The sequence below is a fragment of the Oxyura jamaicensis genome, chromosome 3 (assembly GCF_011077185.1).
Source record: "Oxyura jamaicensis isolate SHBP4307 breed ruddy duck chromosome 3, BPBGC_Ojam_1.0, whole genome shotgun sequence".
Classification (NCBI taxonomy): domain Eukaryota; kingdom Metazoa; phylum Chordata; class Aves; order Anseriformes; family Anatidae; genus Oxyura; species Oxyura jamaicensis.
The window spans coordinates 70,828,021-70,854,994 of record NC_048895.1 but is presented as its reverse complement, the minus strand read 5'-3'; the positions used below and the strand labels follow the sequence as shown (position 1 = coordinate 70,854,994).

The 26,974-nt window shown below is 38.1% G+C and overlaps 1 protein-coding gene across 4 annotated transcripts in view; it reads right to left on the bottom strand.

The window, feature by feature from the left end:
* Window positions 1-2,945: 2,945 nt before the first annotated feature.
* WASF1 (WASP family member 1) overlaps window positions 2,946-26,974 on the bottom strand; it is an 87,506-nt gene continuing 63,477 nt past the window's right edge. For 3 of the 4 annotated variants that reach the window (XM_035321381.1, XM_035321383.1, XM_035321384.1), the window contains 7 exons: window positions 20,251-20,385; window positions 11,450-11,603; window positions 10,617-10,734; window positions 9,609-9,781; window positions 7,421-7,600; window positions 5,460-6,097; window positions 2,946-3,866 (listed from right to left, as the gene is read on the bottom strand). In XM_035321381.1, the coding sequence (XP_035177272.1) occupies window positions 3,709-3,866; window positions 5,460-6,097; window positions 7,421-7,600; window positions 9,609-9,781; window positions 10,617-10,734; window positions 11,450-11,603; window positions 20,251-20,385 (1,556 nt within the window). In that variant the 3' untranslated portion in view covers window positions 2,946-3,708. The remainder of the gene's footprint in view (window positions 3,867-5,459; window positions 6,098-7,420; window positions 7,601-9,608; window positions 9,782-10,616; window positions 10,735-11,449; window positions 11,604-20,250; window positions 20,386-26,974) is intronic. The other variant, XM_035321382.1, reaches the window with a different exon arrangement.

Below are 26,974 nucleotides of genomic sequence, written 5' to 3'. Positions count from 1 at the left end.
CCCTGGTTGGCAAGAGATGCTTGATGCCTGCTCACAGCGCAGCCCATCACGGGCTGGTGGGACTGAGGTGTGAGAGCCCGCTGCAGAGCCCACGCTTCCATTTGCAGCCTCGGAGCAGCCCGAGGGTTCACCCGGCAGAGCAAGCAGGGATGTGCTTCAGGGCTGGGAGCCGCTTCCAAGCTGAGGTGATCCCGGTGGGGCAGAGGATACCAGTCGCAATGAAACCGGGGCCAGAGGTGCGTCTGGGTGCTCCAGCCCCATGGCACCTTCCAAAGCCAGCCCCAGATTACTCCGTGAACTCATCAGGCTGGCGCCGGTGTGTCAGCATCCACCTGAGTGCTAAGCAGTGCACTCTGCCACAGGCTCAGAGGGATGGTTTTATTGACTAAAGTTCTTTTAAAAAATGCCTCCTGCTTGTTTAGCACCAGTTTCATGGGAGATTACATAATCCCTTAATGATACTTCATATTTAAAGGCTGCTGTTCATGCTGTAATGCTAGAAAAGAACCAGAATTACGTCTCTTTGTCATTTCGGCTTCTTCAGTACTTGTTCCTGCCCATTTATCTATTTATTTTCAGTCTGTGAATGATGGCTGCTTCATTGTTACTACTTTACCTTTTGATAAAAATCCTAAATAACCACTTTCGTAACTCCTTAGTCTTCCGTTCCAGTTCTGTTCCCCACTATCTTACGCTTCTTCTTTCAATGCTTTTACTTTGTTCTTTTTTTCCCAATTTTGCAGGAGAGGAAGGTCATTTTTGACAATCACAGACTACAGTTCAAGAAAGGTGAGAAGTTTAACAAAGGTTTCTCTTCACTTATATTGAACAACATTACCAAGGCATTATTTCTGTGGCAGACTTCGAGTCTTTGATTTTAACCAACTGCTGTAAATGTACAGAAGTAAACAGCAGAATCTATAAACAATTCAATACAGGAGACTTGATTTAGTAGCTCGCAAGACAAAGCAATCAATAATCTATTATGCAGCTAATCACTGGCATTAACAGCCTCGTGGCCCTCTGAGCAGCATTCCACCAAACGAGAAGGGCAGAGAGAAACCCCAGTAAGAGGGCTACAAATCACGGGGACTACAAAAAGAAACCAGTTTGAGTAGGTCCATACATGCAAATACTCACATTCAACCCTCACCTCTCACTACTAGTGAATCACGCTATTGCTATCTGGAGACTAGTTGCTATGGCAGGAAGCTGTAGAGATGGCAGAAGGCCAAGAATCCTGTCTTCGAAATCTTGACTGAACTTAACTCTTGACTTTTCTCCGACAAGGTTCATTACTTTGTGCGACTCTGTCATATTAAATGTGTGCTTTGTCTGCCCTGGGTACCAGTCTGGAATGATACCATTAATCACCGGGACAGCAAAGCCAGTCAATAATAACCATTTGTCAATAAGGACCTTTTTTTATACCTCCTAGTCCGTTACATGATAGCTGCCGTCATGTAAGGCTCCCCCCTGCAACCCCTCCGTGTGCTTTATGCTACAAATACACCCCGTCCACAGAGCCTGGGTGCACTCGGAGCATAACTACCGGCAGATGTGACAGTGCAACGAGAGCAACTGCTGGAACAGTCACAGCTGAGGCACTGAGGAGATGCTGCTCCAATTCAAGAGACAATGCAGGCTGCCATTTATAATATCCACCAGGAAAATCAGGAGTTCAGAGACCTTGGACAAAACCAGGTACAAATATCAACTAAAAAGTATTTTCACAACTGGCAGAAGTTACCTAAACATGGTACGTAGGCAATGAGCTCCCTAAAACATAGATCTGGATCCCTACAGCATGTACATAGCACTTTTGCTTGAAGATATCAACCCTTTTCAGCTGTGCAAATGACATCTCACATTTATTTATTGGGCCAGATTTGGTAATTTAGGATTGAGAACCAACACTATCCAATAATCACGCAGTGGTGCTTCAGACATCTTTTCTTTAAGAATTATGAGGAATTATTAAGGACACGCATGTTGCAAGTTAACTGAGAATGGCAGAATAAACCAGATGGCATTATTGCCTCAACAACTATCAAAGAAAACAGTGTATGGAGAAGAACTGCATCGATCATCATAAACACAGACTCACAAATTGTGAGGATGCTTTTTCTCCTGCAAACACAACAAGGGCATTACTGTTGCAGTGGAAAAAGTCTTCAATATAGGAGGCTGTGTAGAAAATTGCAGTGGAGCCTGAGATGGTGACAGCAAAGTTTGGAGGGCTGCTGTAATGTATTCCTACTCGTCTGAGCTTCTGGAGTTTTGCCCAGTCCCAAGAGCAGGTTAATAACCACATGCCTCTGCAAATCGCTCCTACAGAACATTTCATGTCCCACCTTCAGAAATCTTGTTCCAACTTTCAACACTATTTTCTCTCTACTGTGTAATTCCATTTTCCAGGAGCAAGCAAAGCAGAGTGCTCTTGCAGTCTCTCACACTTCCGTTATCAAAAGGTTTTTGACTCTGTGTTCGGGTTTGAAGGAGTTAGTACAGAGAACAGAAGGAAAAACAAAAGCCTTGTAACTATTCAACATGCAGTCAGTATACTCCTGGGTAGCACTTAAAAATGACTTTGCAGTATTATCCATGTTCTTTGCAGTCTTTCACTGACCATGATTTTGACTGCTGCACCTCCCCTTCTCTCAAGATACATCGATGGTAAAGCTTTAAAAAAACACTTAATATAGCTCACAAGTTCCCACTTTTTTTATTTTTAAACTAATGGATCACAGTAAGATTTCATCTTCTTGTAGATATGCATATACTTTTATCGTCAGATGATGCATTTTCTTGTTTAACACAGGCCCTTTGATAAAGTATACGGTACTCACAGTAACTTTGCAGACCCCAGATTAAATCTGTGAAATCCAAGTATCTCTCTGTTATAGCAGTGAAAAGCAGGTTTCACTGAAAAAGCAACTACCAGGAACATTTAAAATGAACCATTTATTAAATCAAACTGTTATTTTAACAGTTACATAAGTTACACAGCATGTTTAAGTCAGAAGATTTCACAAAGAAAAAAAAATTAAACTTTTATTATGCAGGCAAAAATCGTACCACACAATATGTACCTGGGAGGGAAGAAGGGAAAGGGAATCTCTAAACATTCAAATAAGGCCATAATTATTTAAAAACAACAATAAAACAATAATAACCCCCCCCCCCCCAAATCCATTTTCCTTTCAGTGTGTTCAGTGCTGCTAACTATATGTACTTTTAGTGTACAGATGTAATTGAGGCAGTGATAGCTTGATAGCTAGGTTTAATGTTTTTAAAACATTCTAGAAGTGGAATAAGGCTCATTAGTACATACAGCTGCCCTTGGAATGTCAATCTCAGTTGCCTTCATTAACTTAAAATTCACAAAGTGCACAGTTAAGATATGCCAAAAAATTGAAACTGCTACTCTAACAACAGCTGCCCATGCTTAATACTTAGTGGTCTATTGGAACAAAGTATGTTCCTTCAAAAAAAAAAAAAAAAGATGTGTAACAAAAGCCACTGTAAAACATTTAGTTTCAAAGATGCACTAGGAGTTTTTTGTAAACTGAAAAGTAGAAAAACATGGATTAATTATGTAAAGAAAAGAATACAAAAAACACTAGAAATGACCATCAAACCTTCAAAGAACAAGCACCACAATGGACATTAGCATTCGATTTTGTAGTGTACAGCAATGTATTAGTTTTACTCTAACCAATCCACTTCATCAAATTCTGAATCATCTTCTGAATCACTGTATTCCACAGCAATGCGACGAGAAAGTATAGTAGCAACATCATTCTCAATACGCTCATGTTTAGCTTCTTGTTCACGTTGCTCTTCAACTTTGCGCAGCTGAATACCTGAAGAACATCAAAACACAAAAGCATTACCGTCCTCCTTTATCATTAAACAGGGCGTTTAGCTCCTGACTCACAAAATGCTTTGCAAGCAAAAATGAAAGATGAGGACATTGTCCTCCTCAGCTGGACGTTCTGTCAGAACTGCTGTTGCAGACATGACCATCAGTCTTTCTACTGCTTCAGATGCCCCATTAAAAATACACCCATGCTCTTTAGTACCATTCTAAGTGATTAAGCTGTTTTACTATTTGCTTTTCAAAACATTTTTGTACTCTCTTCGTGGTTTCAATTGAAAGTTACAGCTATCTGAGTATCCTAACAAGACAGGATTCCTTGTAACTCAGTTTTGACCACGTAATGGCCTATTTTGAGATAAATCATTACTTAAGGGTGAAACGCAAAGCAGAAATAACATAATGATACAGCAAAAATGCCAGTAACTTAGTTAAAAACATGACAGATATTATATATTTTGGGATTTCTGTTCACAACACTATAGATTGACACCATCTAAATATGACCTAAATCCTGTACTTAATACTCCCTGTTGTCAGCCAATAGTACTTAGGTGGAATTTAAGCTATGGTAACTTAAGCCTCTGTTCCTTGTGCAAGACTTGGTCTAAAGCCTTTTCAGGGATCAACTGTGTCAGAAGGCACTTTTTAAAAATTATTTTTGCTCATATTTTCTACTACTGTTGTATTTAAATATTATTGGTTGGAAACGATCCTTCTTTACTCAAACGTTATCAACTCAGGTGCATATAGAGGCTTTCAAAATTATTCTGAATTAGTGATATAGTCTACCTACAGACATGGCAGTACAATACTGATTCTGTACTGTGGTGTAGATGCATGAGAAAAACAGAACAATGCAGTATGAGAAACGTTTGAGAAAGATTTACCACTCAAAGATACCACAGTCAAACAACAGCACTCACAGTACAGCAGGGATTTTTCTGGCCACAGGCTGAAATGTACGGCTTGTACATCCAGCTCCTTCCCTAGATGATCAGGAAAACGTTGCCCTGCATCTCTCACTTGTGCTTGCCAGCAGGGGACTGTGCAACTGTTCCACTACTGTGCTGAGACATGTCAAAATTAGATTCTTAACAGCTCAAGTCTTCAGCAACAATTTCTGATTGTCATTTAGATGTCGCTGTAATATGCTGATAATATCAAAACTGAAATGTCCATTATCTGTTCTGCTTTTATCTAGCAGTCTGTGAAAAAACAATGTTTTTGCTTTCGTCGCAATCTGTAGGCTATCAGAAATAGGTACATTTCCAGGTAAACAGAAATGAAGAGATAATCTTCATAGATCATCTATAAACACATGTACAGCTTTTTAACCTAACATTAACAGAAAACCAGTTTTGCCAACCAAACTAAAGATCTGTTAAGTGCTGTTACAAGCTGAAAAAGTATGTCTGCTTGGCAGTGTACACACTGCAGAGAACAGAAAACAGAAAGAGTTAAGATGTGCTCCTGAAAATTAACTTCTTACAGGTGAAATGTTCAATCTTTCAAAGCTAATGCATATTTAGTACATTTCCGAGACCATTCTTTTTGTTGCTTATTAGCCAAAGATTACCTTTTCGTATTGCTTCCAGCAGAACGCTTCTAGCATCACTGATTACAGGAAGAGTTGAAGGATGGCGTTTGGGTTCAGGAGCAGGAATCACTTGGGCTGGTGGAGATGGAGGCATCAGGGGGGCATGAGGGCCAGGGACAATGGTTGTGGGAGGAGGGTGCAGAACAGGGGGAGGGTGAGAAAGGGCTGCAACTGTGACAGGAGAGGAGGGTCGAATACCAGGAGGAGGCAAGGGAGGAGGTGGGGGTGGTGGAGGAAGTCCTTGTACTTCACCTTGGGGAGCAACTGGGTGAACTGGTACAGCTTCACAGACTTGTGCAGCTCTAGTGACAGGGGGAGAGGGTTGTGCTAGGGGAGGAGCAATTGGAGGTGGAGCTGGATGTAGGACTCCAGGAGCTATCTGGAGAGGAGCTGGTGGAGGTGGCACGGCTGGAGCCTGCAGAGCAGCGGCGGGAGGGGGTGGAGGAGGTGGGACTGGGGGGGGAGGAGTGGAGGTCATTGCAGCTCTTAATGACGAAGTGGACAAAGCAGATGGAAGAGGTGGCGGTGGTGGAGGAGGAGGAGTGGGGCTCACAAACACGGGTGTTCTGCCTGTTGCTGGTGATTGAGGCCGGTTTTCTACCAAGCCAGGTGTGGAACTGAAATAGCCAATAACAGACCAAAAGTTATTAAAGCTGGAAAGAACAGTTAGAGATTCATTTCTGCAACTTAAGAATATTGAACACTGCCCATTAAAGAGTGTTATGTACTAAAATTCAAGGTATTTGTACCTCACATACAAAGAAACCTAATTCTCAATACAGAGTATGCATCAGTCTTCCAATGGACCTTTGCTCACATCCAGCTATTAACTAAGTTTATACAAAACTGTATCTTTATCAGATGTTTCCTGTGCCAAGTATTACTCTCCCCTTCCATCCCTAAATTAATCCAAGTTATTTACCTGAGGTAAGGGAACTAGCAGTTGATTAACTGCTTCAATCCACACACCTTAAACCAAATCAACCAACCAAAACCAAATTTTAAAAAAATCTTCAAAGCAGTGAGGAAGAGTTGAAATACATATTTAAGATTTGATGACAGGGAGAGTGAGGCTTATATCAAAGGTCATCAGCTGTATCTACAGAGAGGTATATTTACATGCTACGTAGTCATTAGTGTTCAATGAATAGGCAAATCAAAGAAAACAAATGGGAACAGTACAACTGCTTTCCTGAAAAATTACTAGAGTATTTCTTTCATCTGCTGTGGTAGAACTAATCTAAAGAGTGTTGCATTTCTGTGTATACTATCCTGAGCAGTAAAAAGACATTATTTTCAAGAGATTAACATCTCGCTGATGATAACTGTCCTGTATTCCAAGTTGTATGTACCTGACCCTACACTAAGATTTTGAGTATAAAAAACAGGGGAGTGAAACATTCTAAGTAGGTATCCAGTTTTGTAAAAGCATAGAGAAAGAGAAAATTAAAACAATTGAGAAAAAATGTCGTTGGAATTTAGCAAATGTAATGTATGTAATAATGAATATATAATTTCATCAGGTGACCTTCTTACCACAACATTTTCTTCCTTTCATATATGCTGAAACACAGCTCAGTAATACAAATGTTAGATTTCCAAATTTTCAAAATTCCAGTGCTAAATCCAGAGTTTCCATCATCGTTCAGAAAAATATTTTCCAAATAGTTTCCCTCAGAATGTAACATAGTCAAAATATTGATGGTTAGGTGGAGCCTGTCTCCAAAATGCCACACTATGAGATTTAGATTTAGAACTCCTCTCTCCCAACTCCTACGTGGCCCTGCAGCTGTGGAGATGTAAGGACTATGGACTGACACAGAATGTGTGTACTGCCTGGGCTGCATACAAGTAACATAAATAACTGTTAGTGGGGTGGTGGGATACTAAACCTCTCCAGTAAATTTGCATGTGGCTTGATCACTCCTTTCACTCCTTACCTAACACAAGGAGGCACAGGTTTCACATCTCCTGCTCCATGCATGGGAGGTGGTGGTGGTGGTTCATGTGGCCGGACCAACACGCGCTCCTCGGCTCTGTTCAGAAGTTCAGACATCTGGCTATAGGGTAATGCAGAAAGAGAATACGATCCATCCATATGGTCCACATATGCTTGAGATCTGTAGGAAAATAGCAAAAAATGGTCCAACGTAAGTTTTATTAAATCTAAATATTATTGCCCTTAGCTACTATTTTATATTTCAGTTTTGGTTCTGAATTCAAGGATCTTCTCTTCACCAATGCTGTGTATTATACTCTGGCTTTTTATAACATATCCCACCTTCCATGCCATTGCTTCTAGCAGCTCAAACAGGCTAGAACAGATATATCAGATAATTCTGATATCTGAAATCTGGCTTTTGACAGATATATCAGACAATTTCTAAGAGTGTGATCTTACTGTTGATTAGTCACATTATTTTGAGTTAGGTAAACATACTGATACAATCAGGAATATATATATAACAGACTACTATGCAACAGGCATCACACTTGGTAATGGTTTCAGCTCCTCAATCCCTACATATGAACAACCACATTCTTTTACAACATTCATGAACCATCCATTAAGTGGTGGAATTTACAACTGAATAATTCAGTTGAACTCGTCAGAGGTTCTATAATCCAATAAATACGAAGAACATACTACTTCAGACCTAATATTTTGTAGCTATGCAACAGATATAAAGAAGATAATCTAAAGGCCTACTATTGGGTAGCAGAAGTAAATACAGGTATAAAAAAGGCAGCTTAAAATGATTCAACTTACTTGTTAATGACAACTTTTGACACTCCTTAAGGATCTGATCAGTTAGGAAATTTTAATCAACTACTCAATTAAAAATATTAGTATCAGTTCAAATTTCTCTATTAAATTTAAATGACATGTTTATGAACACTGTCCAACATTTATAGTGGTGTACTCTGTTTCCACGTACCGCAACCACTGTAGTATCTATGCCCATGAAGTCCTCAGGGGGCAAAGCTCTTACTGTGTTGAAAAGCACTGTGCTGTTCTGTATCTGAACAATATCTTCTGCACTGGGAGTGCTCCCAAGCACTACAGCATTATTCATAATTTCATTATTGTTAGTGAGATAATGGTCCTGGACATAAAAGGACTCCTGCAACAAGTGTCTAATATGGAATTTGGTGTACAACACAAAAAAAAATGACAGCAGGCAAGTGTTTCTGTCAACTACTTGACACATCAGTTTACAAAAATAAGATACTACAAAGCTGTTCCCAGAAAAATGCTCATTGCCATAACTTAAGTAGTACCCTACTGCCTGGCCTGAGACCATTTTTACTTTATGAACTCAAAGAGATACATTTTCTACAAGCAGGTTTTTCCATTTTTCAGACACAGAACACTGTCACCTACAGCTGTTACAATCATCTACTACTACGCTTAGGTTTGTTTGAAAGCTTTATGGAGTTAAACAGAATACTCCCTTGGCTGGTGAAGGAAAGGGGATTATTTTTTTAAATAAAATTTTTTTTTGGAGAACAACAAATCAATTTTAACTAATAATAATAATAATAATAATAAAACACGCTAACATTACTTGTCAGCCTTCTTTTTTTCTCAGAATGGACTTGCTATTTGATAAGCACCACAAGAGGAAACAATGGAGGTGTACCATGTAAAATGCTGCTTCTAGCCACCTGCAAATACGTGCTGTGAAATGAGAATCCAACGGGTTGGATTTCATACTAGACTGTAACCAGAAACATCAATCAAATCTTGGATTTGCTCAGCAATTGCATCCGAGTTCCAGGTGGACATTCGTTCACATCACACCCACCATACAGTCTTGGCAATGTCTGCTATAAGAAAGATCAAGAGACTGGAATAACAGGGATTTTGTAGGTCAGGGCTGGAATGTAGGGACTACACTTCCTTCAAGTCACAGATGGATGACTTCAGTAACACGATAACAACATTTCTTTAAAAGATATACCGGCTGAGAATTTTAAAATTGGTTTTTGATAGAGCTAAATCAATGATTTTTAGTGCATTTCAAGAACAGCAGTAGTATCTCATAATCTACCATTCCTCAAGCATGTTTGCTATATAGTACAAATATCTATACTTAATATAGGATAGAAAAAATAAAGAGTAACCTTGATTCAAAATGTGAAGCTGGGCCATTAGCAACTTCAATATGCTTATGTAAGAGGTTAGCATCATCTTCTGCGAGCTCTGGACCTTGGGCTAACTTCTGCCACTCTCTCCGTCTGTCATGAGGTGCCCTTGGCACTTTTTCTGGTTCATGAGGACGGTCCAGATTTTTCTGCTGTAGGAGAGTTGTGCAAAAAAAAAATAAAGACAACTAAGACAGTGTTTTTAAATTAGTTGCATTTAAACATCAGCCACAAAATAATGAAAAAAAATCCCAATTCGAGTGCAAGAAAAAAATATAATTTCAGTCTAATTTCAGGATGTGTAACCAAACAGCATTCTAAGAGGCAGAAGCTTCAACCTAATATATAATTTGCTCAATAACACACTGAAAAATAATTGTGCAAATAGCTTCTTATACTGTCTGAAATGAAATTCCAGATCAGTTATATTTGTTGTCTCTGTGTTGAAATATACAGAATAATGGTGAAACAGAAAGTAGCATTGCCGTTTCAGGATTATTTGATTTTAAGAAAATATACACCAATTACTCAATTCCCACCAATTTATTCCTAGTTTAGAGTAAACATATTTATAAGGATTTCATTTTTTCTCCGTCTGTGAGGCTGTCAGAAGTTTGCAGTATTAAAAAGTGGCCTAGTGGAATCCCTTATTCTTGCTGTAGTCCTCCTTTTGCTCTTTGTTAAGGCATTGCTAGAAGACTTACACATTCTGACCAACATGCTGTTGGTTACATTAAGACAGCATAAAAGCTCTAGGCCCTTCCATATTATTTTATTATTAAATATTTATTTGTTAAACTTGATGGCACTGAATGAACACAAGTAATTTTGGTTGAATGAAGAGAACCGTAATTATCTCTGTAAAGTCTGAGTTGCTGTTCATAGCATAACCAAAAATGTACCACATGCTACATGTGCAAGTAAACCCTTTACAGGAAGAAAAAAAAAAAAAAACAAACAGGACCTCTACAAAGATAACATATATACCTTCTGCTTCCTCTTTTCCTTTCTTTTGTCCTCAGTGTCCTGCAACATTTTTTCCTTCCACAAGTCAAAGAAGTATGAAGGATTGGTATAAAACTTCAAACCCTCTTTTCCATCATCCCTGTAATACAGTCACCCGAACAGGACATGCTGTTTACTTGACAACACATGAATTCAAACATTAAGGCAAAATAAAGGCATATTATGGAACACCTAGTATCCCAGGCATATATCAGTATCTCTGACATATTTCGCTGATGATGAACATTAAAAAGATGAACATCGACCTCCTATGCCATCAGTCTTTACCATCGTAATTTGTGTTCAAGGTCCCAATTTTAGACAAGTAACTAATACAAACTGTAGTTAAAAAAAAGTATCCTAAATAAGTGAACTCCCAGTTCAATAACTTAAATCTTGCCCTACAAATTTTAAGTAAATTTGAGTGCTAGTGTTGCACCTACTGATTTAAATTAGCTTTGGATCAGCAGACAACATCAACTTCCACTAAACCCCTTTCTTTCTACATATTTAACCAATTGTTTTCTTCACTTCTCATCCATCATCATTTACACGGTTTAATGTATACAAATCAAAAAGGCTTTTTATTACCATTGTTAGATTAGGATAAAATCTGACTAAATCTGAGTAAGGTTTTAACACTGAAAATGTCTTCTGCTGCTTGTATTCCTCAAGCAGCTTCATAGTTTTCTAGTGTGGCTCCTCAGATATTGAAGTGCTACTCAACATGAGCAAAGTGACTGAATATAGCATAGGTATTACAAAAAAATCAGCTAGAAATTGGCTTTGATTTTTTATATTTTTTTTACACTAACCTGTAAGGGGTGAGAATGTTAAGTGGAGGAGGCTGCTCACAAATGTCGTAAGTTTCTTGCAAAGGAATAGGCAGAGTTTTGCGGTCAAACAGCTGCTGATCTTGAATTGTGGAACTGCGGAAAGCTTTCCTCATTGTAATGTCCTGCAATGACACTGAAAGGGGATAATGCCATTTAAAAAAAAAAGCCATACATAGTTTATTTGGTTTAATCTGGAATTGCTTAATGACAGTTAGAATATAAATATTAAGCATTATGACTATTATCTTATGCACAGCACAAATGCACGTTCAGCAATATAAATTCTTCTAGCACTATCGCCAGGGCAAGATACTGTCAGATTATGTGAAAAACATACTTATAATGTTCTAGTTCATTACCCTTTATTTAGCTTCCTAGAAAACTTTTGCTCACCTGGACAGATTATCAGAACTCTCTCTCTCTTCAAAGCAGTTCAACAACTAGCTTAACATAGCTGTGAAATACAATTCTGTAGTTCAGAAATACCCGATAGCATCTACCAGCTACATTTCATAATCCTTTTAGCATTAAAACATCTCTCTCTATTTTGAGGTGATTTTACCTTTGCCTGTCATTAACATTTCTGTTCCTTGCATGTAGGCAGCAGCTCGTCCAAAGGCCCATGGAGATGCCAAACCAGCAAATCACTTTAACTTCTACTGATATCAGTGAGTTTTAACGGGAGGTGACACTTTGTTCCAACACATAAAAGTAGTCAAATGCTGGTTTTCTAATCAGACTGTTTAACTGAGATGAGACCACTCTGTTTAATTCAGGTGAGACACCTTGAGTTTTTAAGTACACTAAATGAGGAATAATCAATGATCATTATGGAAGATTCAAAAGAAAAATAAAACTAGATGAATTCAATAGATTAAACAGGGACTTGAAACATATTGACTTTCTGTTGCTAAAGCCTGCCTATATTTTTCTATCTCACAATCACTGAAATTTAGAAAAGGATCAATGGAAAAGTGGCTACTTGATGAAACCTACACCTTCAATTCCTGGAACAGTGTACCTGTTCAGTCTCTTGTTACTGTTTCTCCTTGATGGTCATATACTACTACTGTGAAGCCCAGCTGTGTCTCAAGACTTACATTGTAGCCTCTGTCAAATAAGCTAAATAAATCAGCAGCCCTTTTCACTGGCTCAGATATTTTAAAAAGTAACATAAAATCATAAACCACTGATTCTGAAAACAAGCAGATTTAGAACATGATACAGAGAGACCATTTTCATTACGGTCATTTCATTTATTAAGAAACATACGTATGTGTGTGTGTGTATATAAAATAAACATATATATATTTATGCTGACAGTAGTGCCCTTTTACCCAAGATGAGAGGATGCCTCCCCCACTTCACTTCTTCAGAGAAAATCACTAGGGTCTTTTCCAACATTTTTTTAAAGACTGCATTAGCTTAAGCTGAAAGCTGTGTTTACTCTGCTTCCTAGAACACATACAAGTGTATGTGCATAAAGACACAGACAGAGCTGGATTTCTATTGTATAATCACAAAGGGGCAGAAGGCAGTATTTTTTTCCAGAGGGCTTGCAATTCATGGAATGTTCTCTCTTCTTAACCTAAAAGTATTGGCAGCACCCTTTGTGAGGTTAAAGATAGGATTTATGTGATTTTCAGTTTGGCTTTTGAAGTTTATTGAGTTGGCAAGGTTGTGTGTGCTGGAGAAGTTTGCTCCTCTTTACCCTTAGATTATATTTCATTACAGTATCTTTTATCCTTTTAATACCTTTAATTAGCTGCTCTGAAGCCTTTTTAAGTGTGTGAAAGAAGTATTATAATGTACAAATACCAGCTAGGACTCTCAGTTTCTACAGGTATTTTTGCACTCATAAATAACCATACATATTTTGTACCTGTCATGAAGTACATGTTTTTTTGCCGGCAAAAGTTCACAATTGAAATAAAAGAACTAGGGTTTGCCTAATCTAAAAACCCATTTTTATTATTATTATTATTTTTTTTTTAGAATCTTTTATGTTTTAGCTGTTTTTCAGGTTGCTAGTTTTGCAAATCTCAAAGATACTTGTTCAGAGTTGCCTGGCAATCTTGCAAGTCTTTAACTGCCTGTTATTTATTGGAGACTATGCCAGTAAAAAAAGCAAGTTAGTATACTTCACTTTGAACCTGTCAACATTCTGAAAGCAATTAAATGAATTTATTGTACTAAATATGAAGTCAGTTCTTTGTTTTAATACTAAAATATTCACAGGGTATGTGACACCATATTATTGAGACATACATTATTCTATAAACTCTTTATTTGCATTCCATACTTGATCTCTAGTGAGCAAATACAGCTGGGCTTGTTCATAATCTCCATTTTCTTATTTTAATTTCTACTTTTTAGAAACATGTACAAGGGAACATCACACCCGAGGATAATCCATCAATAGCCAGTAAGTGTAGATTACTTCCTCTCTACTAGGCTAAAGAGAAAAGATCTTCAGAGAAAACACACACTGCTGAATTCCAAACAGCCAAAAGCATTTCCAGCATTGATATTCAAAGAAAGGTATTCAATGAAAAGCATGCCATTATTCAAAACAACTGCCTAAATTATGATATTATTAAGGAAATGAAAGGGCACAGAACACAAAATACTGAGAATTATGACAAAATACTGATATAACTAGCCTACAGAAAGGGACTGGGTAAATGGCACGTTGCAAACAAAGGATATAACCCTGGGCACAGTATATAACCACAGTTTGGCTCACAAAGACACTTGTTTAGCTTGCCAGCTGGCTAGGAAACTGCAGCACCGTTTGTGTGGCTTCCCACCTCCAGGGTGGGAAAAACGTGAGAAGCTGGCTGGTCATCTGGCCACTTAGCTTCGTCTGAGTGACAAATTAGAACAGCAAGAGAGCAAATGAGTTGTATATATGATATCAGGTGTGGGGAGATGGGGGACACTGAAGGAGGAGTTGGAAATACTGCAGGGATTTAACTTGATGCTGATAAATTTAAGCCTCCAGTTGCCTAACTCCTAATCAGTGGCAAAGTCTTTGTACGGCCCAAAATCTTACATTTTGTATGGCTACATTTCTCGAAAAGTCCACCTGTTACACCACTTGTGTTTACTGCTATGTACAAAAAGCAGGTTCTATTATTTCCTTAAAAGTTGAGGTGCTCACAATTTAGTTAAACACCCGTTCAAGAATTTGAATAAATGCCAGTTTATCTGTTCTTGGGACAGTATGAAAAGACCTATTCTACCATCCAGTCTGTCTCTAACCACAATATTTTCCATGTAATTAAGAATTATTTGTCTCAGAAAGCTAAACCACCAGGATTTTGTACACCTGGTTTTGAAAAAGATCTAAGTCCATTTTTATTCGTAAACGAAAGCAAACTGGAAAAAAACAGGTATTTAAATTGTGCTTGAATAATACACAATAAAAAGCTTTCTTCTGGGCTGATCTACAATGAAATATGAATATGTACTACTGATGTGGCTTTTAATAATGTTTTACCTCCCATTAAGCCTCTCTTCAGATTTCTCTCCTCTTAGTATCATTAAAATGCAATCCCCAATTTGTAGTAGAAGTTAGGTACAGAGCACATCAGCGTACTGACAGAAAGTAGCTACTTTTACATTTCAAAGATATTTAATATTACATTTTATCTCACCATAAGAAAAAAAACTGTTAAGACACCAGATGTTTTATTCATTTAAACTCACTCCAACATACAAAATAATATATGTTCCTTTTGGAGTTTACACTTTCTGCAGAATTTCATCCTGAAAACTTCTTTTTAAAGACCATGACCTTCTGAACGTCACATCTATAATTCCTTGCAGAATTGAACGACTGTGAGAACTTACATACAAATCAATGGATTCAGTTGTCTACAATTCCCTTCCTCCATTCAAAATTTTACCCAGTGATTTGAAAAGTGCATGGAAGAAGGTATGACAATATAAACATCTAATGGACAACATGGTCTTAAGAACCCAATTAAAAGTAATTAATGGGGGTAGGTGTCTTTGTGTTTTACTTGTTTGTGTGATTCAGTTCCTGAATACAGTGCAATCCTGAAGTCTGATTTTCACTTCATAAATATATATAACTAATGATTACATGCTTCCTCAAAGCCCAGAACCTCACACCTACCAGGTTTCTCGCCCATCAGAATACTTCTGACTAGTCACTGCAGATCTAACGCTTGCTAAGCAGAGAGATTGCTTCTCCAGGATAGAAACAACTTTCCTATGGGCTTGTCCCCAAGACAAGCAATCAAAATGTTCTATCATAGTCGTAAAAACAACAGCAGCTCAAGCACTTTTTGGTAGGGAATTTATGTAGCTTAACTACCACAGGTAAACAAAGAGAAGACACAAATGCTAGAGCAATCGTTTTAGGAGGGCTGAGAAGTTGCTTTAAATGCAGCACGTGGCACTAGGAAGCCCAGAGCAGCACGTGAGGGAACTGAATCACCCAGCTGCATCAAGCAGTGAATCTGCTGGTGGGTCTCAACAAAGCCGCTACATTATTCAACAAATGACATTTTGTCCACATCCCTCTTTAAAAACAAAGACCAAATTATGCAATATCATGGCTTTGACACTGATCTATTGAGCCTTGGACACACGAATTTAGAACTGATTTACTTACTAAATAACCCCCAAATTGAATCGAGGGCTAAGAAAACCGGAAGAAAAAGCAGAGAAGCAAAAGAAAGCAGCTGGAGCTCAGCCATCTGCCAGGATCTTTGAGAGGGGCACGCGCTCAAATCCAACGTTCAGTTGCACGGAGAAGTGCCAAGAAAAGGATCCTACTACACAGCTTAATTGAACAGTCTTTTTCTTTAGTTGACTTTGGTGGTAAATTTGTTTATCAATTCATTGACAACAGTGTTATTCTCCATGTTAATGTGTTATATGTAGAGCTCTTGACCCAATTTTCATGTGCTCCCTGTTCTGAACTTTTATTACATTTATATACAATTCACCAAATTCCTCTTCAGGAGGCTAGAGATGGTGAGCGAGCTGCCTCTTACAATTGGATTTACTATCCTTTGCCCTGAGTCTCACAATGGGCTGACTACACTGATCTGAAAGTTAACTGAGTCTCCCATTTTCCTAAGTACACAGACTACAGTTACTTTGTAGATGCCAAGCAATTCTTCTGTGACAGAAGGATTGTGTGCCAGGAGTCAAGTTCTTCAGTACACAATCTTAATCTTGGTTTCCTTGGGTTTTATTCTTTCAGATATTGTAATAATTCCAATAATTCCAAAACACAAACTATTCAAAAATTCTATAGCTTTCTTCTACTTTGACTCTTACCAGAAACACCATGTCAAGTATCTGAACCTTGTTCAGTGAATCTGACTTGCGCTGGTTTTCCTCGTGCTGCTTAGCTTTAAATGAATCTTAATTTTTTTCCTCTTGTGTAATAGCATTGGGCCCAAAGGAACACATTACATCTTCTATTACTGCCTGATGGCAAAGAACTGTCAAATGAGACTCATTTTGCAAGCATAGCCCATTTTACACAGGCTGTTAGCTCAATAGAAGTACTGAAATTTGCTTAATCCTTGCAGATTGGGTTAAGGAAAGGTAAGAAAGGTAAATCCAAATGTCTTCCACAAACCTTCGTGCATTACCAGTCTCCAGCTATTTTAGCTCTGACCAAGACTAAAACAAGATCGTTTGTGATAAACTACTAAATTTCAAACCCCAAAGAGGATACTGAAGGTGAAAAGGTTTCCCAGTCCCTCATTTTTACAGAAATAGAATGTCAGGTTTCCTCTCATCTCTTTTGCTCTCATCTGGTGACTCATTCTGGGCAGACTTTTGTGAATAAGGAACGCTGGGGATGGCTCAAGGACTGGATATTCTTAGTTAATAAAAGCAGTCATATAATAGCTCCTGATGCTGAGGAGTGCATGTGTTCCTCCAGAGTACTAGCAGTCATTGCTCTTTTCGCAGAATCATAGAATCTACGATTCTATCTCTTATGGAATGAGAGACAAATCCAGGGTATCAGATTCACGTCACAATCAGCCACTCTGGACTCGATCAAGTAGACCTCTTTGTAGCCCTGTTTCCTTTAATTGTAATGTATCAGTCTCTTTTCTTACATATGCAGCTTAGCAAACACATATGCAGTTCTGTGACAAGATATTGATCTGGTGCATTCAGTACTACAGACTATTTAAAAATAATTCTGGCAATTCTCTAACATCAAATAGGCATGAATATGTAGTTCTGAAACCTATAACCAAACTTGTCAAAGGCCACTTACACTGTAAATTACAAATTTCCATCTCACTATCCTGTAACATCCTTAAGACGTTTCTGTATGATGGTCTCTTTATTTTCCTGGAACGTGAATGCCTGCCGTGCCAGATGTGCTGTATCACCATAAATCCCACTCTGATCTAAAAGAGTAACTAAGTTCTCTAGGGTAAACGTGGAAATGACATTAACACTCCGGAGTATTGCAGCTGTTAAAAGATTACAATTGCTGACAATTTGTTACTGTACACTAACAGACTTGTGTCATTATCCGATCATAGTAAACATGGTATTTTATTGGAAAAAGAGGTGTATGCTTATGATTTATGTTCAGTTGTCAAGAGACTTGGAAAATCCCATTAATGTAAGAATTCCCCTAGGCAAGTCATGGTTTTCTGGAAAATCTGCCACAAGCTGTGAACAGCTGTCTTTCAAAACCTTGTGATGGTTTCGCTCGGGTGGGTGACCGAGCTCCACCACAACCGCTCTCTCACTCCCCCTCCTCAAAGAGGAACAGGGAGAAAATACGATGAAAGGGGCTCAAGGGTTGAGATAAGGACGAGGAGATTACGCAGTAATTATTGTGATGGGCAAAACAGACTCAGCATAGGGAGATAGTAAGATTTATTGCCTATTACGAACGAGCTAGAGAAGTGAGAAACAAAGGAAAGAAACCAAAAGCACCTTCCCCCCCATCCCCCCTCTTCCACCTCCTCCCCCCGAGCGGCGCAGGGGAACAGGGGAATGGGGGTTATGGTCAGTCTATAGAAATTCTTCTCTGCCGCTCCTTCTTGGTCACTCTCGTCCCCTGTGCTGTGGGGTCCCACCCACGGGATGCAGTCCTTGCTGAACTGATCCAGCGTGGGCTTCCCACAGGCAGCAGCTCTTCAAGAACTGCTCCAGATATGGGTCCGTACCACGGGGTCCATCCCTCGGGAGCAAACTGCTCCAACCTGGGTCCCCCACGGGCAGCAGCTCCTGCCAGGTCACCTGCTCCTGCGTGGTCTCCTCTCCACGGGCTGCAGGTCCGGCCTGGAATCTGCTCCGGCAGGGGTCTTCCACAGGCCGCAGTCTCCGTCGGTGCAGGGCCACCTGCTCCACCGTGGTCTCCTCCACGGGCTGCAGCGTGGAACCCTGCTCCACCGTGGTACTCCATGGGCTGCAGGGGGACATCCTGCTTCACCATGGTCCTCACCACAGGCCGCAGGGGACTTCTGCTCCGGCGCCTGGAGCACCTCTCCCCCTCCTTCTTCACTGACCTTGGCGCCTGCAAGGCTGTTCCTCACTCCTCTCACTCTCCCAGCTGCTGTGTGGCGCAGCGTTTTTTTTTCCCTGTCTTAAATATGCTCTCACAGAGGCGCAAACAACATCACTTATTGGCTCAGTTCTGGTCAGCAGTGGGGCCCTTACCAAACATGGGGCAGCTTCTAGATCCTTCTCACAGAAGCCACCCCTATGGCCCCCTGCTACCAAAACCTTGTCACATAAACCCACTACAGCTCTGAAATAAATGTCACCCAAACTACAGAATCTAAACTTCCTTAGCTTGATTTTGCTAATAGTGAAACTTCAACATAGGTAACAAAACACAGCCTGAGAACATGCTTCTGGCTCGATGCTTTGTTGTTCCTGTATGACATGCCACCATCATACCTAGACATTTAGAACTGAAACAGCTTTCTGTATTTTAAAATTGGAACCCATAAACAGTCTGAAGTTGTTTTTCATGACAGGATGTTGCTCATCTTCCCAGATCTTAGCCATAGATCTAGAACACCCTAAAACTGGGGTTACAGGACCTTTCATAGTTTTATCTGTAACCAGCAGATATCCAAGGAAGGTAAAAAGGTGTCATGATATTTGCACATTAGCTGGTCATTGTTCTTATAGCAATCACAAAGTCCACACATCATTTCAATCCCGTAAAAAATCTATTTTATAAGCACAAGCCATATCCTACTGACTGTTAGAAGTACTTGTTTTCTCAAAGCTACCAATGTTTATATTGCTGAAAGCTATTTAGGAAGAATCCAAGGGAGTATATATCATTGTAAATGGAGCTATATAAGTTCATACAAAACATTAGATGGTATCAAGTTAAGTGCAAAAACCCTATCTGGACAAATGGTTACATTCCATGGGAATGAGTAGGAAAGTTACTATGGAAAAGAATAAAGATGCATTCCCAGGAATTCCCATAATATTGCAATTTATTAATACTACTAACACTAATACGTAATGCTACTGAAGTGACACGTACTCCTATAGCAATTTTTATGTAAAGTTGTTGGTAACAGTAGTGTTCAGTAACCATGAAAATTTTGAGCTCAGAAAGCTGCTCAAGGCTATAAAAACAGCCAGTAGCAGAAACAGAAATGAACCTCACTTTCAAGATGCTCTGCTCTGTGTTCATTTAGATACAATTTAAGCTATTCTTATTTCTATTTCATGTATCAGTGATTTTAGGGGGATGAAATAAGAAGTCTTCAATGCAGACATTAACTTACGTTCTTCTTCCTTTGGATCAAGTTGCGTAACACTGACAGATAGGCGATCCACACGTTCTTGTAGGGAGTTGACTCTAAATGAGAAACTGTGTGCTTCATTGAAAAGTTCACCAAATATATCTTCAGCATATTTACCTGAAATAGGCAGGAAAATACCACAGGATGAGTTCGCCTTTAGAAAGATTTCTGATAATTATTCTCCTTAAATAAGTAAAGGTAAGGTGCGTGAGTATCAGCAGTAACAATCTGTACTTACTAAGGTATTTAAGAATGCTTGAAAAGAATAAATAAAAGTTAAATATTTATCATAAACAACATTTTATACTTTACAGAACAGACATAATGTTGGGTAAAACTGACTGAACTATGCCAATACCCAAAGAACTAGATTATTAATTTCTTGGATATGTATTAAAGGACAACCTATAGCTTCTGTATGAGCATTTACTCATCTTTCCAAGTGAAGTTTATCTCAATGTTTCTCAAAATGGTGTACAGCTTCCACTCCTACAGTTCAAAAGACCTTTCAAAAATGAAAGAGCAGATGTCTACATCTAGGTTACCTAGAACCAGCCTATTCAAAAATATTCATTAAATACTCATTAAAAGAATGGCTTCTACTTTGAAAGGTTAAAATTCTAGTAACTGACTAATTTATACTGAAGAAAAATAGTCTCCTTTGTTCACTTTGATGGACATCACAAATTTAGCCCAACAGACCAGGAGATTCAGGTGTCATGAGAAAAGGCTCAGTAACAATTTTTCTTCTACAGATGGAATGCTCTACAGAGTGCTTCTAATGCACCCTGAACTCAGCTTGAGTAGTCTGAAAAAGCCACTGAAAAATGCACCAGGCTGTCTATCAAAATCTGTATCCACATTATTGAAACAACATGTGATAGCTTTTAAAACATCCTATCATGATGTACATATGTTATTTGTGTGCTGTTTGTGCACTTGCGTTGGTTTTGGAAGTATAACTCTCACAAATTTCTAACTACCTGGTCTGCACACAAGTTCTCACAAGTACAGCAGGAAAAGCTATTTATGAAATCTCTGCCTTCACTGCACAATAACTGTGAAGTATACATAAAAATGAGGACACTTAAAGACATCAAAAGGACAACAATTAAATCCCTCCAGGTAGTGTGGAAACTACTTAAGGATACCATGTGATGGGTACAAGGCCAGTATACAACCATTTTATTAAGACTTAGGTAATGGCAATAAAAAACAGCACAAACACAACAGAATATAAAGGGAGAAATTCGAAGACATGTACAAATGAAGAAAATAGAAAACATCACAAATTGTGGCATATTAAATGAAAAAAAGAACAACAACAACAACAACAACCAAAACTAGCCTGAGGAACAACTAGCAAACTACTAATAAATATTCCTTCAAACACATGAGGAACAAGAAAGCCTGCAAAGGATGCAAAGGAGTCTGTAGAGCCAACTGATAATGAAGGTATAAGAGGAGAACTCAGAGAAGACAAGATCACTGGAGACAAGCTAACTTCACACCTTCCACTGGTGTGGAAAGGAACTGCTGAGATCCTCATGCTAGAACTCTTCTTTGTGGGAGACTTGTCAAAGAAAACAAAGTGACTATATAAAAAGTAAAGAAAATATATTGACTAAATGAACAGGAACAATTTGTAAATCTCCTTATAACTCACTGGAAGGTGGCAAGTACAACATTAAGTTCCAAAAAATTTTTAATAGAATACATACCTTGAGAGCTTCAAGCCGGTAAGCCTGATATCTGGACAATTTTGTATAAATCATTATGAAGAACTGAATTAGGAGCCACCTGGATGACTTGAGAAGAGTCAATGCAGCTTTTGTAAAGGGAAACCTCTGTAGGTTTACAAGCACACAGATGGAGTGCAATGATCTAGTTAGATTTCCAAGAGTTTTTAAAGTCCCTAGTCAAAGCTTTTTAAGAAAGCTTAACAGCCAGTTAAGTAAAAGACATGGCACAGATAAGTAATTCCTCAAAAGGTATAAAACAGAGGATAGGAGTAAATAACTGGGTCTTCACAGTTGAGAAAGGGGAGGTTTCATAGCTTTCTGTACTGGGATCTATGCTATTCTAGATAACTGCAGATGACCTAAAAAAAGAGAGATTAAAGTTTGGCAGTGATACTAAGGCATGGAAAAGAAACAGAGCATTAGCAAACACATAGAAATCCAGCTGGTTGAAGAGGCTTCCAAACTGGAAGCAGTTGAAGGCTGAGAGATTAGTAGGAGGGAAGTATCACACATGCTTATCTTGTTCTTATTCTTCTTGAGGCATCTGTTACTAGCCACAGTGAGAAGCAGATGAAAGGTACAGCCGGTCTTAGAACCGTATGTCTGAGGACTAGGCCACAGTAAAAGAGATGGAAAGTTAATAAAGGCCATTTAGCTGGCAACTCACCTAACACAAGACTTTCTAATATACGTCTTGAAACTCTGAAAAGTTTATGTTCTTTAACCTGTATCTGAAGCAAGAGAAATTACTTAAAAATGAGATCCACTCAAGAGCAAGATTACTAAATTTTTAATATACATTTACTATAAACAGATTTAATCTATTTCTGATAACATATTCAGATATATTCTAATTATTCAATTTAATTAGACAACTCATGTAATATTCAGAGACATACAAATTAAAATCAAGCATAAAATTTCACATATAGATGTATTTGAAGGCTAGTTTGTTTTATCTATATCATTTAATCAGGGTTACAATTCATCTACCTCATTAATGAGCTCCAATTGCAAATAATCTGTCTCAAGATCTTTTTAAAATTTTGCATACAGCCACAAACATATTGCACAGAATAATTTGCCTGTGCTTATGAACATTAATCCTCGAATGGGAAATACATTAAAAACAACCTGTCGTGTTTGAAGTGGTATGCAACCACAATGTTGTCTCTACCTACATGCCTGTTGGCAGTCTTCTTTGTTTTTCGCTTGAAGCATATTGAACTAAATGAGTTTTCAAGCCAAACAAAACATTTGCTTTTAGTGAAATGTATAACTTCCATTCAAATGAATACTATGCATGAATGTATGTACACAAGACTTTTAATCCAGTATTTATTTTGACGTCTTTGTGTGTATTACATACAAATGTAGCTGCAATTTTGAATGGTTTACAAAAATATATGATGACAGGTGATAACAGTGAACAACACAAGGTGTCACAAAAACTCAAGTAACTTACAACAAAAACTTTCAAGAAAAAAAAAATCCAAACTTATTGGCAGGATGCTCAGTATTCAACAAACACAGTTGCTCACGTTCCAATGAATGAAGAGGTTAGAATGGTAAGAATCAAGATTAATGTCATTATATAAAATTAGTCATTACCAAAGTATTATTAGCAGTGTAGATCACTTACATCATTATGAGACTGTTTGATCAAAAGCTCTACTCGTGTTTCACGCAGTACAATAGAGAATGACAGATAATTACCACAATAAAAATAATAATGCTTTAGGATTTTGGTCATAGCTGGATACACAATACCAGATTAAAAAAATCAGTGATTTGTTTACCTATTAAATGGTAATATAGTCTTCTGCAAATGATAATATAGTTTTCTTCAACATCTGTGAAAATCTTATTTTACTGTATTTGCAAACTTGCTTAATTGACCAGAAATATACCTAAATTTGCCATTTTCAAAAGGCATATTCCCTCAAATATTACCAGCTGTCCTTCTCAGTCCATCATTCTTTTATTAACAAAGCACAAAGTTCTTTTTGCTTTAATAAGAGGACACACTAGCATTTATTTTAAATTCAGGAATGCATTTATCAGCTCATTCTCTTTGCAGCTTCTTGTCTCAAAGGGCTCTATTCATGGTAACTTTCAGTAAGAAAGTGACACCAGGATGCAGCTCCCTCTGGTGTCAACGTCCTTTTTTTGTGACAGGCAAATATGTCCTGGAAGTGACAAATAGTCTTTTCCCCAAGAATGTATGCATGATAGGCTTTTTTGGACAACTCTTCTCCTGACATTTAAAACACCTACAAGCTGAAAATGGAATAATAGCTAGTAGCGATTAGGTGAAAATAGAATAAAAATAATACTGCTTATTGCGTTCCTCATTTTTTTAATTTAAACACACCAAAACATGTATCATCCATTCCTGTTCATCACCATGGCAATTTAGCATACAATGGCTTATAAAATCTGAAAAAACTATGGATCAGTTTTACAGTTTTCAATCTTTCACCATTTTTCCTCTTCATTTAATTTTTATCACCTAGTTTTTCCCTAAAATTTATTAAACATTTGCCCAGCACTGACTTCTGTGCAAAAATTAATCTCTAACTATCCAATACAGTAATAGGCAGGGATACTAAGGTATAAGAAACACCATTTTTGATTTGTTCTCAGGGCTGGGGACATATCAGATGAACTGAAATCAACTACAATCCCTACACAGTGTTTTGAACCCTATTTGAAACTAACTGAAGTGTGGCAAAAGAGAGGCCTTGTAAGTCTTAATACATTGAGTTGTACGAATTTATGGAATCACACGTATACGCTGCAAGATTGGGTACAAATTAATGGTCCTTCTCAAAACTCCAGTCCTTAAATTCACCTCAATTACTGCATTCTCTATGCTGTATCCATCTCCAAAACTTAAGGAACAGGTGTTTGGAGTACCATGTCCAGTTCTGGGCTCCCCGGTACAAAAAAGACAGGGACCTCCTGGAAAGAGTCCAGCGGAGGGCCACAAAGATGATACGGGGCCTGAAGCATCTTCCCTATGAAGAAAGGCTGAGAGACCTGGGTCTGTTCAGCCTGGAGGAGACTGAGAGGGGATCTCATCAACGTGTATAAATACCTGAGAGGGTATATTTATATTTATGTGGGAGACAGAAGGATGTAGCCAACCTCTTCTCAGCTTTTTCTTTTCTTTAAAAATGCAAAAGTCCCAAGCCCTTTGACTGCACCTAAAGCTGAAACAGCATCCCTCAGATCTGTTATGGTATCAGCAGCCTCTAGGAACTATGGTCTAAATTTTAAGTAACTATCTGAATAAATAAACTCATCACTTGAAGTGCTCAATGCCACAAAACACCATCAATCTGCAAATTCAAGAAGATGACCAATGTGAGATGCAATGAGTGGGACAAACAAAACCAAGACAACTGTTAAGTGTTGCCAAAAATATTACTCTTTATTAATTTAGTCTTAACTTCTTCATCAGACTTCTGGAACTCAGCATAGGGACAGAAAATTAACATGTACACAAGCAAAATCGAATCCACCTATCATTAAAAAGTATTGATATGCGTTCATAAAATGCACATATAATATATAAAATATTTAATATGCATTTAATAATGTTTTGACATATTTAACAATGTATAATGTATTTACCATAATAAATTGGAAAGATGTTAATATATAAAATTTAAAAACCTCAGAATATTATTACAGTTTAAAAATATAGGCTTAGTAATTTGCCTTTTCAAACACCTGTGGAAATTTATCAACTATCAGACAGAATAAGCTAAGCATTGGGTCTGTTACCCGTTTATATGCTATCATTCTTTGATTTCTATTATTTCAATTCCACTCTCATACGAAACAATATTTTTGTCCAGTACATTTTGTAAAAAGAAAAGCATAGAACAAAGGCAGCAGTAAAACCCACCCCCATGTCCTACTTCATTCTTTTCCCAACATTCTACATTATGCAGATTTACACTACTAGCTACAGAATAGTTTCTTCCTTCATCATATAGCAAATATATTAGAAAATAATCTTTCAGGATAATTACCACATAAGCCAGTATGAATATATAACCAGGGTTCCTTTATGCAGAAAAAAAAGAAAGCTATTCTTTCTATTAATATATTTTTTCATCCTCAGTTAATTTTGACATATAACTTAATATATCCGGTGCCTGTTGATTCAGCTTCTCATCTTCACTACATTAATTTCATTTAATTAAATGCTTTAGCAAAAAGGCAAGGTATATCAGAGTTTCACTGAAAACCCTAGGCTTGATTCTCAATGGATTATTTCAACCTCACTGTTCAGTGAGGTTGCTCTGTGGCTAGGACTAAAGTTAAGAGACTGAACTGTCTTCCAGGCTTGGAGATAAGATTCTTGGTAGATCCTTGAAACCGTTAGTGGCTGTGGATGAGCAAGCTCTGGACAATCATGTAACTAAATATAGTTCATCTATGCTAATTAGGAATCTATCATTATGAAGGTGTAAGAGCAATCCATGAGGACTGGCTGTGAGGATTGTAACAGTACAATTGTACTATTGAAGAGACAACCTGGTTCCTTTAGCTGGCAAAGATGAACCAGGAATTTATCAGACAACCCGACCAGGATATCAAAAACTCTGGGGCAGGTCTTATGCTTTTTGTTGACATCTAAGCAGAAAAAGGCATCCTTCAAAAACCTTTAGTCACAGAGGTCTGAGATAACATTTCTCATCTCCCACCAAGGATACCATGAAGTAAACTGGCTGAGCTTATCCATTCAGTGCTCAGAAAAACTGGGAAAGACTGCTGGGAGCTGACTCTGGTGTTGAAGGCACTGGTCTTAACAATCACTTCACAGAGAAGTCTAGCTGTTCCTTCAGTGCTTTATGTAGGCAAGGAATTAATGACTTGTATGACTTCACACTACTCTGATTTCTAACACAGCTGTTTTCAATGAGAAATTATTGACCATTTGCTCACTC